Raw genomic sequence first — 15,026 nt, 5'->3', positions numbered from 1 at the left:
TCACAGTGTGTGCTGTGTTACATTGTTCAGAGCTTTACCACTCTGGCTGTGAGAATTTCTATGAGCTTTTGAATTACATACAGCTTAAATGAGGGCTTGCCTTCCTACCCAAAGGTAGGAATAAATAAGTCTGAAGTGGTCAGTGACAAAATACAAAGTTTTAGTCAGTGTTTTGTTAAACAATGTAGGCATGTTAAAATTAACATGTGAAATAATAGATTAAAACTCATTAACTTCCACTTATAGCTAGTAGCTTCCATTTGCAGCCAATTCCATGTAGTGAAAACAATTCCTTACAATCTTTGTGTCTTACAGTAGAGTTCATAAGGACACTACACCCAAGTGTGTACTCTGCACTACAGGGTACGTGTTAGGAAAAAAGGCTCATAATTGTTAATTGATTTGGGATGCAATTGATGAATTCTCTGAAAACAGTTTATCCAATTCAAGTGCTTTGTAGGAGTCAATGTGTTATGGTTTTGTCTGAGAAGTTTCTGTCTGGATAGACAAATGATTAATTTTTAGTTGTTAATAGCATGTCAGAATGTGTGAGAAAGAGTTGGTCAGTACAGCTTACGAAAAACTTTAAGCTAGATGAAAAATATTGCATGCTTTATAGATGATTCCTTAAACTTCTGCTTTTGATATATTGATTTTTCAGGTAAAAAGAAAAGAAAGCAACCAAGATGCTTTTGTGCAAGTGTAAGAGCTTGTAAGAGCATTGATCTTGTTGGTTAATAGAAATAAATAATTTAGATACATAAACCAGAAATTATTGTTGTTTGTGATACTTTTCATGTACAAGGAAATTCTTAAAGTGTACTATTATAGTAACATTTTTCTTCAATATTTTTCCCAAGTTCTTTGATGTAATCTCAACCACTGAGAAACCATTGGCTGAGCAAGACTGGTATCATGGTGCAATTCCAAGAATAGAAGCCCAGGAGCTATTAAAGCAGCAAGGAGACTTCTTGGTGCGAGAGAGCCACGGGAAACCTGGTGAATATGTCCTTTCTGTGTTTTCAGATGGACAACGGAGACACTTTATCATACAATATGCTGATGTACGTCTCTGACATAGTACTGAATATTCAATTTAGGATCTACATAGTTCGCTATAGCAAATGGATTTAGCCTTTATGTGCAAATATGAAAGCTGTTAGAAATATTTCCATCTGTGCTGTAATCAGGAGTAAAGGTCATTCTGGGAAATAAAGGAAAAGTAGGAAGCATCAGGTTATTCAGTATCTTTTGTCTTATACTGAAAAGCCAAGATATTTCTGTAAATGTTTTTAAATCTGGAAATTGTTACTGTTTATTTATGCATTTACATTTGGTTATTGATTGGTTGGTTACCCATTTTCATAGTTGGTGCAAATTTAGCTACTTCTAGTTCAGACTGTAATGATCCCACTGCATCTTCCTGAAAAATTGAAATAGCCATGCAGAAGAAAATAATCTGTGTTGTTTTTTATAAACATGGGAATTGAAGTCCCTGTTGCACTTCGGGTGCCTATTTTCTTTTTAGTCCTGTGGTAATTGTTTTGTTCAGTATAACACAAACACTTTTGGATGTTGCACAGTGTGTATGCTTCTAAGGACCAGAATTGACCCCCTTGTTGCTCTGAGGAAAAATCGATGACTTAATAAACAATATATTAATTATTATCTACCTTTATAGAGTGTGGATTTTTTATTGTTAATGCATTGCTTGGTTTTTTTAATGTAAGTTTCTTTTTACCTTGCCGAATTTTAAACTTATTCAAAATGTGACAGTTCCCATAACATTGCTAGAAATTTTTCTTGAAGTATGAAATTGCAGCAAATCATTCTCAGTTTTGATTCAGTAGTGCTGTCTCTTCAGTCTCTTGTAATAAAGTTTCCCATGTACAGAAAAATTCTCAAATTTAATTGCATAATGATACTACACTGAGGGAATTTCATTGTCTGAATCCCCAGATGATGCAGCATGCCTGGGGTAACTCAGTATTGTGTACCTGGTTTATTTTCTTTTGAGAAGCAGTAATATTTTTCTGAGATTCACAGAGTTTGCAATGCTTCTATAGGATTAATGATTATGGACGCTTGTCATGCTGGAGAGTGTTCATTAGTTCTCACTTAGAATTTTCCTTGTAGAAGTGAACACACAATCAGTGTTTATTTTATTTTGATTGTATGACCTTAAAGTATTTTGATATGTCAGACTGCTAAATGAGAAAATTAAAGCAGTAAAATTACCTCTACCTAGAGTCTTACAAGGTGCTTGGTGCACCCTGATCTGACCCAGCAGAAATAAAAGGACATTATATATGTGGTCTAACTGAAATAATTTTGTGCAAATCACTGTATGTGCAAGTACATCTTGAAAAGATAGATTGGACTTTCAAGTTTCAACTATTACTTTGGGGCCTACCTGTAAGCAGACTTCTTCTTTTGTGTGTCTATGTAGGAGGGTTTCCACCAAAGCAAAACAAAACAAAAGAAGCTATCTTTCTCTCCATAGAATCTAGCTGTTAAATTTGAAATGTAAGACTGAAACTGTTGCATGGCCTGGACAGTCCCAGCATTGTCAGGTCAAGATATTTACCTGCTTGTACATTTACTAATCTACAAGCCTTACGTTCAGCTGCTCTTGGGATTAATTTGTAGTAGATTTTCTTGGCAATCATGGAAGTTAACACTTTCTTTTTTTCTTAAAGATGCTCTGTCCACTGTATGCATTCCTATTTGGTGAATTCTCTGAGAATGAGGAAAAAGTTTATTAGCTTTAGAAGGCTGGTTAGCTTTATTAAGCTCTAGAAAATAGGTGTTGGGAGTGTTAGGGTCACGTAATGAGGGATTTATTCATGGACATTTTTGTAGGCAGGTTTAAGGAGAGTTTAGTACAAAGGATTTGCTCGTTTGTTTACATTGGTATGAACAATGTAGAATTGGGTTTCTGACTGGTCAAACCACACTCTTGGATCATTGACAGGTTCCCATATTTTTTTCTGACTCAAGTACTGAAGATTAGAGCAGGATATCTGTTTTAACAGCAATCCTTCAGTTGTTTAAGTGTTTTCTCTCTGGTTTTACCAGCATTTTAAAAGCTAATCTTGATACAATTATGTGTGTGATAAATTAATTCATCATTCAGCTTTAAGCATAAAAATTCATTGCTGTCATTCAAGGCTGCCATTGTTTTCATTTCTGCTTATTTGAGGCTGTGCCATTTAAAAATTTTTGTTTGTTAGTGATCTTAGTAAGGGTCACAATTGGGTATAAATACACAGAATGAAAGGACAGTGGCTCTGCTCTAAAGGTTTTACATAAATGGCAGCAGATGGGCAGTGGCTGGATCTGGAATGAGGAAATTATAGGCAATAGTGGTAGTTGTGCTGAGGAGTCTCAGGACAGCAGATTTTTTGGATCTTCATCAGAAGTATGAAGGAGCTTATTTTAAAGGGATGGGAACTAGTGTTAGTGGTCAATCAAAGCTGAGTCACTATTTAACAAACAACAAAATATTCAGACTGTGGAAACGTTTTTATGATAGAGATCGGTGAATGTTAAAAACAACTGACAAGACCCTGCTGTCTTTACCAACAGCAATGACACATTTCCGGAAGTTAATGCTTTAACCCTTAAGGAAACAATGAACTTAGAAGTCACTCTGTAAGGAATTCAGCCCTTCAAGCTAGAAAGAAAGCATGCCAGTGGTAGAGGTGTTCACTGCCCATTTGTGCAAATGAACTTGAATCACCACCTGTGCTCTGAGTTTTGAAAATTGCAGTACTTGTTCATTGTTGCATTGTCAGGCTTGTGGCAGCTACTGCCTTCTGGGAAAAGCTCTCTGTCTGTAGATGCTGAGACTTAGGAAAGCAGGAGACTTTATCGTGTTTCACAATCAGCTGCAGGATCCTGCCCAACTTCTCTTTGAAGCCTGTGTATCACCTGCCTTTGTCTCTAGCTCGTTTAGACATTCCTGATAAATACTCTTTTTACAGAGCAATCATGCATTCTATACTCTGTGCCAGGGATTTACTAATTTTAGGAGACATTAAATGAAGTAAGATGAGATTAGGATAGCTATTGTGTATCTCCTGTTTGTTTTATTGCTTGTTGTATTTTATCATATAGATCTTTCAGTTTCCTTGCTGTAATTTTTAGAAATAAATAAGAAGTTGGGGTTGTTTTTTTCTGGTTTATAATATTTTTATTTCACTCTGTAATAATTTTGATTTTAACTGGCCTATTTAAATTATGAGTTTAAATCATTATTTTATCATATTGCCTTAAATGACTGATGCAGTCATTTTTCTTTTATTAATTTATCATTTTCATAACTGTCATTCCTGTTAAGTGAGTATAAATGCTACTCAATAGGTCAGAAAAGAAATCTAAAATAACTCTTTAAAAGTGTACATTTTTTTTCTGTGTTGTTACTAATGAAGAAACTTTGGTCAAGCACTTTTGCAGTTTCTTGTTCAAATTATTGCTTATAGAAAAATAAGTTTTTCCTTTTGCCTCCATACAGAATCAATATCGTTTTGAGGGAACTGGCTTTCCAACTATTCCTCAGCTTATAGAACATCATTACACCACGAAGCAAGTTATTACAAAGAAGTCGGGTGTTGTTCTGCTTAATCCTGTTGTTAAGGTAATGCATACATTCCAGAACCTTTATTTGACAGACAATAACTTTGGGGGATTCTGTTACTATTTAAATAAGCTTCTATGGAACTTCTCAGCAGATTTTTAATTTTTATTTATTTTGTGACTCTGTTCTTGATCTCTATTAAACTTCTCACCTCTGTGCAATACATTCACTTGAAACAGCTCTCCATCCTGATTCTTACCATGAATTTTTGCTATTTTGAAAGAATGGCATTCAACTTCTTATCAAGTATCCTGATACTTTTATTTTTGGTTTCACATTTGGATTTCCCTACTAAGTAATTCAAAGTAGTAGTTCATTTTAGTCCCTTTTATAAAGTAAAAAATCTATTTTATACAATGGAGAAGGTCTCATGAAATTTTGGAAGACTTATGACAACTGCATTTTGTCCCTATTTCATATTGCAAAAATAAGTTAGATACAAGAAAAGGTACTGATATTCCAGTATCAATGAAAATTTGAAACAAAAATTTACTTTTTAATCAGGAAGCTATTGCAGAAAATATTTCAGGATGGAAATAAAAAGGACTAAATATTAAACTGTATCAGTGTTTTAAGAGTCTCCTTGAGTTCTTCCAGCAGTTTTACAGTTAGTATTTATCTAGCTGGTACTTCATTCATAAGGCAACTCCACTTGTATCTTTGCATCTCAACTATGGATAAGCCTTTTGTTCTTGATATATTTGTTTTTTCAAGACTGGTTTCAAACCTGTGTTCATCAAAATTTTAGGAAGTACGACAATTTATATTTCACCATTAGTTACCTATTCCAAGATCCTAGTTTTTTCCTGCTAATAATACTAAGAAAGTCAAGTATGTTCTTTTTCTCAAAATTGCACTTTTTCTGCCCTTAACTATTCTATATAATTTTAAAATGTTGAGAGTGGGACATTAGAAATACACATTTTAGGTTAGTATCTTGCTGAATACCAAACTGATGCTTCATTGAACATAAGTTACTGCTTACATTCATTCTAGATCACATGTGAAAGCAGGGAACATTAATTTTAATGTGTAATTATTTTTGATATAAATGGTTTAAGCTACAAATAAGGGGTAGTCAAACTCAAAATTAATTTTTTTAAAGACTGTTTGCAAATTTCTCTCTCTCTTTAATACTGTGTTTGTTTTAAATGTGACTGTACATAATGTGAGAGCAGCCCTGTTTTAGCAAATGTAAAACAGTGGTATAGAATATTATCACATAATCTTAGTTATTGTCTGATAAACTGGAACACCTTATCTGTAAAACAGCATTCATGTTTCATTCCCTGTTGCTTACTTTGATGATAGGGGGTTTCTTACTCCTTCCGTTTTTGCTTCATTTTGTATTTTCTCTTCATAGAGTTAAGTTTTAATGTAACTATAGGCTTATGTAACTATAGCCGAATAATTTTTCTAGTCCCTATCTTATAGAAGAAACATATTCCCAAAAGACATTCCTGGTCATTTCACCATTACCGCTCTGGTGGCAGCAGCGAATTCCCCCCCATGAGGCAGCTCCGACCGTTCTCCAGAGCTGAGAGAGCAAGATGGAGCTCGCAGCTGCCCCAGCCCTCCTTATTTCCAGCTCAGTTCTTAGTGTGTCTCTGCCCTTCCGAGAGAAACCCTCACATAAGACAGTAACTAACCGCACCTTTTTGAGACAACTTCTTTTTTCTTTCAAGTACCTGGTCGTTATGTCTCTTAGCAACAGAATGGGAAATAATTCTCTATGAGAAAGATAATGAAAGGAAAACCCCAAACTTCCAACGAGCCTTTTGTTTTTCCTCTATTCAGGGGGAAAATGAAGTGGGTCCACTCCTCCCAGGGTTTGTTGACTTGAGTTAGTATCAACTAAGCTCAGTATTAACTAAAAATTAGTGGAAATAATAGTATTTCCTCTAGAATTGTGTTAGTTGGTAGTTGATCTGAGGTGCAGTGCACAACTACTTCAGTTACTCAGGTTTCCCAAAAATTATGCAAGTAATCGGCATCTATTTGTAAAATCCACAGGCTGCATCTGTTTTTTCATATGACTGACCTTGTCCTGGTGTGCATCAGTCTTAATATTCAAGAGTCCTTTGGGTTAGTAAGCCTTTCTACTTCCATTCTGATATGTTATGTAAAGTAATGGAAAGGGTTACTGTTAGTACTAAGAAAAGTATTGGGTGACAGGAAAGTGAATGTATAGATTTTTTTAAATATACATGTTGCAATTGCATGTAGGCTTTCATGAATTTATGAAATAGGATGTCAGTTTCTACAGCTGCTAATACTTGGTGTAAAGTAAAACCAATGTATAGTATACTTAGTGCTTCCTGACCAGCAGTTTGAGCCAAACAAGGCAGTGTTGAAAAGGGTGTTAGCTACATGATTTGAATTTTTTAAGAGCAACTGTTCTTAAAAATGTTTAAATTATTTTGGTTTGAGCTATAATTTTATGGTGGTTTTACTTCTCCCATATGATAAAAACTATTTGCAGTATTCTGAAAGATGTACTTCAGAGTTAAGCAAAAGATTGTTGTGAACTTTCCTTTTTAATTTGCTTGGAACTCTTTCATATGGGAAAGTGGAGACATTTCAGGTCGTTTTCAGAAGGAGCATATGCACTCTGACACCTAGTGTTGGGGGTAATTTATGCATCATGTGCTATTACCAAGATGTCTTTAATCATTTCCTTAAAGTTCATTTGGCATCTGCAAAGACTGTTTTTGCATTATAGCTGCAGAGCAGTCATTGTCATTTCATGTAATCTTTAATCTTCTTATGCAAATTGCTGTCCCTGTAATAACCTATTTAGAAATTGAAAGTTAAATACCACAAACTTCACAGAAAAAAAAAGTTATTCTTTTTAGTTTGCTTTTGCTTTCCTTCCTTCCCACAGTCATTCATTCTCCTTTACTATATTAGGAAAATTAGTGTTCACCTTCTGTGATGTTGCCCTTGAAAGGAACAGGCTTAATTGTGTCACAAAAGGCCTGTCCTGTATCCCATTTCATGTAGACTGAATTGCCTGCTTGGAATTTTAATGATTCTGTAATAATAGAATTTAAATTAGAAAAACTGATGGCATTAAAAAGATATTTGCTAGTACCTTCTTTAATGGAAAAGTGTCTCACACTTATTTATAGTCTTCTTGAAAAAAGTGTACATTACGTTCTTCAGGTTGTTATTGATGGATTGACTGGTACACAGAGCCACTGAGTAACTCTAAGCGCACCCAAGGACTTTATTATATAAAAATGCTGTTTTAACCATACTGGATGTATTTTAACCTTCTAAGATCTTTGACCTCCTGTTTTCGAGGGTGATAGATTTCTTGAAATATAATTCCTTTTTATATTTTTACAGATTACACCACCTGTATTAAGGTGTGAATGTGCTTCAGTTTGACTACTAGAACAGAGAATGATCAAAAAAATAAGGGATACCATTTTTATTTAAGTGTACCTGTATTAAAGTTTTCATTTGGATAGTAAATACACCTTTGAAGCAAATCTGCCCAGGATGCACAGCTGCTCATGGGAGGGAGCTCAGTTTTCAGAACCAGGAAAGATTTAGCCTGAAATATTACTTTTCTCCCAAATACATGTTTCAGATTCTGAGCACCAGTTGATTTGTTCTGAAGATCTGCTACTATTTCACTAGTGCTGAAATACTCATGGTATATGAATGCTCTGTAGTTAATTCAAATTCTGAACTTATGGAAAAAATTAACTGCTGCTTTGTCAGATGAGTTAAGCCATGTGTTTGTTACTAGTAACTTTAATTTTAAAATTCTGGGTCTATTTTTATGTGACAAAGAAGCCTGTGATATGGTCTGATATGTTTTGTGTACATAGGAGAATGATGGATCAATCATAAATGATGAGGTGAAAGGAAAATGCTGAAAGAAAAAAAAACAGGCATTTCTTATTAGTGTTTCTAGTGCTGATAAATCAGTTTGCAAGTGACATGAGAATTCTCTGCAGATCTGAAGCTGTCTTGCAAGGTATGAATGTATTGAGGAGTTAGACTTGGAAGGAAATTGTGAAGAGCTGTAAATTTAAGTTAGATTTTCTTCATGAAAATCCATTAGTAAAAATCTGAAATAATGCTAATTTTTTGTTGATGGATTTTCTGGGGAGGTTTGTTTTATTTTAGCAAAGCAAGCTGAGGTTTGCTGTTGCAGACAACACATGTGCTTAGAGTACAGGTAGTGTGTGCCCCTCAGGCCAGCAAAGCACAGGAGGAGGAGGAATTGAAGGAGACTGCTGAACAGTCTCCGTTTCAGGGAAGCACTCTTAAGCCTGCTGGGAGATATTGAATAGAAACAAGGAGACTTACAAAGGCCAAGTTAACACAAAGTAATGCTGTCACACAATTACAGATGCTCATTTCATGGCTGGAGACAATTAAGGTGCTGCAGAGGGAAGCAGTGGCAGTAATGGTGCTCCGTGGAGGGAAGATCATCTTGAGTCTGTTTGACCTGAGGACAACTCTTGAGGAGCAGGAATCCAAAAGACAGAAGAAGCCTGTAGCAGGGAGTGATCCAGTTATTGCAGCTCTACCTTGGCTAGATCTGTCACTCCAAAGAGGATTCCTGTGGCACCCTGGCTTACCTGTGTGATACCCACCAATTTGGCCAGGCATTCTGTAGAAATGCCAAGAAGCACCTGGTGGTAGTGATCTTTGGGTGTTGGTTTTTGGCCTAAAGCTGTAATTTTCATGGGCGTGGTTAAAGTCTAATACATGCATTTTCAAATGTCAAAATACATCTTCAGTTTTCTTTAAGAAAATTGATCACCATTGAAAGTGAGTGTTTATAATATGCAAAAGACATACTTACAGGAAATGAATGTATTTATTGTATGTGCACTAAATTAATCAATAGCCTGCAGCTATTGACATTTGAGAGCAGAGTTTCATATCCTAATATTAGAGATTACATTTCAGTTACATTCTCATTCCTTCAGAATTTGGAGAAGTGTCACAGGATTTCCTTTTAACATTTTTTAGCAGAGATTATTGCAATATTTCTGTCAGATAACAAAAGGAATGCATCATCCTTAATGGTGGTCTGTACTTGTCAAGGCATGTCATCCTGTAGAGAAAAGGGAAAAAAGAGAGTAATATACTCTTTGTGCTAACAAAGTACTGAACCAAATTTATGTATAGTTTCAGGTATATTGACTAGTTTCAAAATTGAAAGGATTTATTTTCTCAAAAAAATCTCATTAAAATGCTTTATAATAATGGAGGCAGATAAGGCTACCTGAACAAAGAGTAATAAGGATTGTTTTATATTCAGTGATCGAAGTTTTTTATAGTTCAAGAGGCCATGGCAGTAAACATCAGCTCTGTTCAATGTTTCTGGTTCAGTCTTGTTTTTCTGGTATTTCTTTCCATGATGAGGTTTAGATTAAAATTGAAAGATAACCCTCCTAAAGGGTGTAAGCATTACGCTCAAACCTAGAAAAAAAAGTATTTTATCAAGTATATGAATTTCATTTTAACAAACACAATGTAATTTCTGACCAATTTAATAAAGAAAATTCTCTGTCCTTGAAATTTTAAACCTCGGCAACATGTGCATTCCTACTTTCTGTGCAACTTTCATATAAAAAAATTACAGAATGCCATACTGCTGTGTGGAGTGCAAATTGAATAAAATGAGTTATCTCAAACACAACTGAAACAGTAGGAAGCAGAAAAAATAAGTAAAATTTATAAAGCAAGAGATGGAAGCAAGAAATTAATTCTTAAAAAAAATAAAAAGGTATATTATTAGGAAAGGGTAAAAATTTTTAAATGAAAGATTTAAGATGATTTTTTTATAACTGATACCTAAGAGAATAAACTACTTCAATCAAAGCATCCTTCATCAAAGATTATTTAGATTTACTAGAATTTGCTGCTGTTCATTTGGCTATAGACGTGAAAATCAAAGGATTGACTGTGTTCTGTAATATTCTGGGTGTAAATTGTGCCTTATGGAGCACTTTTAAAAACTGGGCCTTTTATCAGAAGCTTTATAACCAGATGTTAATATAGTGCAATAAAAAATTATATTGGAATTGTGTATGATTGCAGCAGTTTTTCTGCTGAACTAAAACTCTTGTAGTCCTTGTAGTAAACTTCTTGTAGACCTCTAATTATATTCTTATTCCTGTTTTCACTAGTGCAGTCAGGATGACTTTAAGGCAAATAATGCTTTGAGTTTTCAGTGTTTTCATAGTATGTGGCTGACAAGCACATAACCTTCCTTGAACACTGGCTCTCATGGGTCAGAAAACACAGTGTAGATTAAGAATAGGAATGAGCGTCTGTGCTCTTAAATTCCTGTGAAGTAGCTTGTGGTTGCTTAAGTAGTTGGCCTCCGCCAATTTAAGTGGAACAAAATGTTAAAAAGGAGCGAAATGGCATTTCAGCTGCGGAGGAATAAAGGATACACACAAAAAGGAGCTACAGGGTAAGAAGGATACGTTTTTCTTAAATCTGGTTAGTGCATCTGATGTATGTAATAGTGTCTGAATTCTCAAGAAGATCTGTTTATTTAAATGTTGATTAAGGAGGAGTTCAGAGGTGAGAATAGGTAAGGCTTCAGGATTTCTTATTTGCAAAGCAAATACTGTACTTAGCCTACTATTGAGGGTAGTGCATGGATTTCATGCTCAGTTCATAATGAAGTAAATGCTATTACCAATTCTATCCTTTCTGTCGCTTGGATTTCTTCCTAATAGAGTTGCCAATGATTTACATAGTGTATTACTAAAATTAAGATCGCCCCCAGAGGGTGGTAATCAGTTGTGCAAAGTCTAATTAGAGGCCAGTAACTACTGCTCTACCCCTAGGGTCAGTTGTGTGTCCAATCCTTCCTTCATCCCCTTCTTCATTAACAAGCTGGGTGATGGCTAGCAGTCTTACTGATGAGACCAGTCTTGGAGGATGGGCTGATACACCAGAGGGTCAAGCTGCCATCCAGAGCAGCAGGAAAGGCTGGAGAAATGGATTTGACAGGGGCCTTGTGCAGATCAACAAGGGGGAAAACAAAGTTCTGCAACTGGGGAAGCACAACTCCAGGCACCTCAACATGCCTTCACTCCAAACATCTTCCCCCTTCCTTCTTTTTGAGCAGCTTTATATGCTAGGAGTGATGCTGTATGGTATGGGATATCCCTTTGGTCTGTTTGGTATCAGTTGTCTTAACTTTGTCTCCTCACAGCTACTTGTACAGCTGCTAGAATAGGTGGTAAATTCTTCAAAACATTCACGTTCACTGTTTATATTTCATGTTTAATTTTAGAGAAGGATGTGCACACATGCATGCCATAAAGATTGCTTCATGGGTAATCATCTTTGTCAAGAGAATACTTTAAAATGTAAAACGAAAATATAACCCCAGACTAGCTACTGTGAACAAAATTACCCCAGCCAGAACCAACACAGTAACAAAGATTACTGTGTAATCTGTCTGTAGAATCTGTAGATTCTACAGACCAACCACACAGGAAAATTTTGTCACTAATACAGGAGAAAAAAGATTGCAGAAGACAGCATTTAGAAGATTACTAAAGTAATAATAGAATCTGCTAATATCTAGCAGAACCATTTCGTGTATTTGCTGCTTCCCTTTGTGTGTCCTTCATTGATCAACTTTTTTTTTCTGCTGCTAAGAGATTTTCCATTGCTTTTGCTATCTGAATATTGAGTTGGTAGTATGTGAGAAAATACCAATATCTTGTTAAAGAACTGTATGCATTTGATGTAAAAATCCCAGTGCAGCATGTTCTTTTTAAACTCTTGGCATCCATGTAGTGTTGTATGACTTCTGATTCAAAGCCAACATCTTACATGGAATGCAGGTCAAGCTCACTGGTACACTGAAATCTCATAAGTTAAGGCTACAGTTTCCTTTCTGTGTGGCTTTGCCTTTTTCCTGTGCTCTCACAGTCACAAATCAGCTAATACATCAGATTATTTGAAATTTGGACAATTTATTTCTGTTCCAGCTCAGTGGTTTTAACATGCTATCTGAAGCTTATGAAAGACAACGCAAAATAAACATGTGTGGCTAGAAAAACTTAGGATGAAGAATCCTGGGGTTTTGCTTTGAAGAAAATAGTAATTTGGTGGAAGGTCTAATGTGGAACTGTAGCACTCTGAAAGGTATTGCATGCTGACCACTGAAACTTAGACATTATTTTTGAGGGATGAATTAAGCTTTTCTCTTCCTGGGGTAAAGAAATCTAAGTGGAAACAACTGGATATGGAACTAAGTATGTGGCTAAGTGTCTCATATATATTTCAAGGAGACTGTCTTGGACATTAATACAAACAGCTGTAGTTCCCCCAAGCCCATTTGACATAACCTTTCCATATGTGGGTGGAAGTGAAAATGTGTTTGCACATATGCGAAAATATTTTAGCCTATTTTAATAATTTGAGTGTTTGGGGAGTGTGTTGTGCATACATAACGTGACTCTGCTTTTCCATTCCTCTCTGTTTAAATTACATGGAATGTTTAAGTGAAAAATCACGTTGCCCCATGGTTTTGTTTGCCTTTGAGTGTTTTGTTGGTCATACCTGATCCAGAGCTGATAATTTTTCTGTTGGAATATATTTGGTTAATAGATGATTCAGAGTACTTTGTTTTGGTAGCTGAATTTACTGTATTCAGTCGAGAGGAATAGTGTGTGTTATAATGTGCTTGAAATATAAAGGTTTTGACATAAAGTTGACTTTCCTTTTCCTGTGCTTAACTATTTCACATTCTATGTCTTTTTCTTTTCTCGGTTGTTTTTTTAAACTTCTTTATTTTTCTTTATTTCCTGGTTTTTTTCCTGGAATATTCTTAGCATCATTTTAGCCCTTTCATGAAAAAGAAAACATAAGTTTAGGGAAGTACTGCAAAAAACCCTGAGGAAAACAGGTATTGTATGTTGAATTGTACAGTCGTTTTGTCTACTGATCTTCAAGAAAGAATGGTCAAAGAACAGCTGTGCAGGTAATCTGAGGTCACTTCTGCAGTTTATAAATTGCACAGTAGCTTTTCCAAATCTTACTTCTCCTGTTATATGATAATTCAGAATTTGGTTTAGCAGGAGGGTTGAACTTTACAGAGTTTTTATGTAATAGTAAGAAGTCAGATAAAATAGTACTTTTTTCCCAAGGAGCTATTATTCTCTTTTACAGCTCACATTGAGTTTCATCAGTGTGGCTTACTGCAGTGCTGTTAATAATGCAAAGCAGCTTCCATAACAATTTTTACAGCTCATGAATCTTTATTCTGAAACAGTTTTAAAGAAGTTGCCAGTGAGGTTTTTCAAAACCTCTCCTGTAAAAGCCACTTATTCTTACGAAAAATCTTTCCCATCAGCTACCTTTATTTCTGTACTTAATCTGAAGGACTTGAAACACATAGTTTATGATTCATGAAATTGATATGAACATTAGATCTACTGGCATAGGTGGTATCAAAAATAGTACTTCTCTAAAAAGACAATTTCTCATTCCAATGCTGATAAGCCCTATCCACATGTACACAGCTGTTACATTTTTTTGTCTGGTTCATCAAGTTCTGATAAGTGAGATTTGAATACCCATCTGATGAAAATTGTCTGTGATTCTGATTTTCTTAGCCATAAAAATAATTTTACTCCAATTATCCTTAGTATTGGAAATGAAAGATTAACTTACCATTTTTGTTGATGTGGAAAAATAGCTCTTAGCTGCAGTAATTCATACTACTGTATTTCCTATTTAACTTGTAAGAAGGAGAGCAAATAATACTTTCCAAAGTATTTTTAATGCATTTTTTCTGCTTAAACCATGAAGAAACAGGCATCATCTTTGTTTGTGCACTTTACTCCTGAGGTGTTGACCATATCCCTCTATTTTGAGTTTTTTTAGAAGATTGTTAAGGATTAATGTACTGGGATGAGGGAAAGGGGAAGGATATTTAGGTTTTTCACAAATGCCACATGCTGTTCTGGGATAGATGTAAGATTGGAAAGTCATATGTTTTGAGTTCTCTTAAAGCAATAAGTTTTGGTTGATTCCTTCTGGGGCTCCTTAAATCAGCTGAAGTTTCCAGCCTATAGAGTTTTTTATCGTTTTTCACTTTGCTACATCTACAATTAAGATGAAAAACAGTGACAGTGTTTGTTATAGATACTGCCTTCTGAACTAGGAAGAGTAAATAATGTGACAGAGAACATGAGATGAGTAAATAACAGTGATGATAACAAAAAGTCTTACTTATGCACAGTGTTGGAGCCTGATCAGTATTTCCTCACTCTTCCTCTTTGAAAAATCTTGTATTGGAGTTTGGGTAAGAATCTTGATGTTGTTTGGTGGTTCTCTGAAACTGAATACAAACACAGGTGGCTTTTTTCCTCCTGCCTTT

At 35.2% G+C, this 15,026-nt stretch overlaps 1 protein-coding gene across 1 annotated transcript in view; it reads left to right on the top strand.

The window, feature by feature from the left end:
* The window catches only part of FER (FER tyrosine kinase), a 145,100-nt gene that overhangs the window by 69,477 nt on the left and 60,597 nt on the right, over positions 1-15,026 (top strand). Inside the window, exons 11-12 of the mRNA XM_058823321.1 lie at positions 861-1,064; positions 4,517-4,639. Coding sequence (XP_058679304.1) covers positions 861-1,064; positions 4,517-4,639 — 327 coding nt within the window. The remainder of the gene's footprint in view (positions 1-860; positions 1,065-4,516; positions 4,640-15,026) is intronic.

The sequence above is a fragment of the Ammospiza caudacuta genome, chromosome Z, assembly GCF_027887145.1.
Source record: "Ammospiza caudacuta isolate bAmmCau1 chromosome Z, bAmmCau1.pri, whole genome shotgun sequence".
In the NCBI taxonomy this organism is placed as follows: domain Eukaryota; kingdom Metazoa; phylum Chordata; class Aves; order Passeriformes; family Passerellidae; genus Ammospiza; species Ammospiza caudacuta.
Note: the sequence above shows the minus strand (reverse complement) of the source record. Positions and strands in the feature narration are given on the sequence as shown.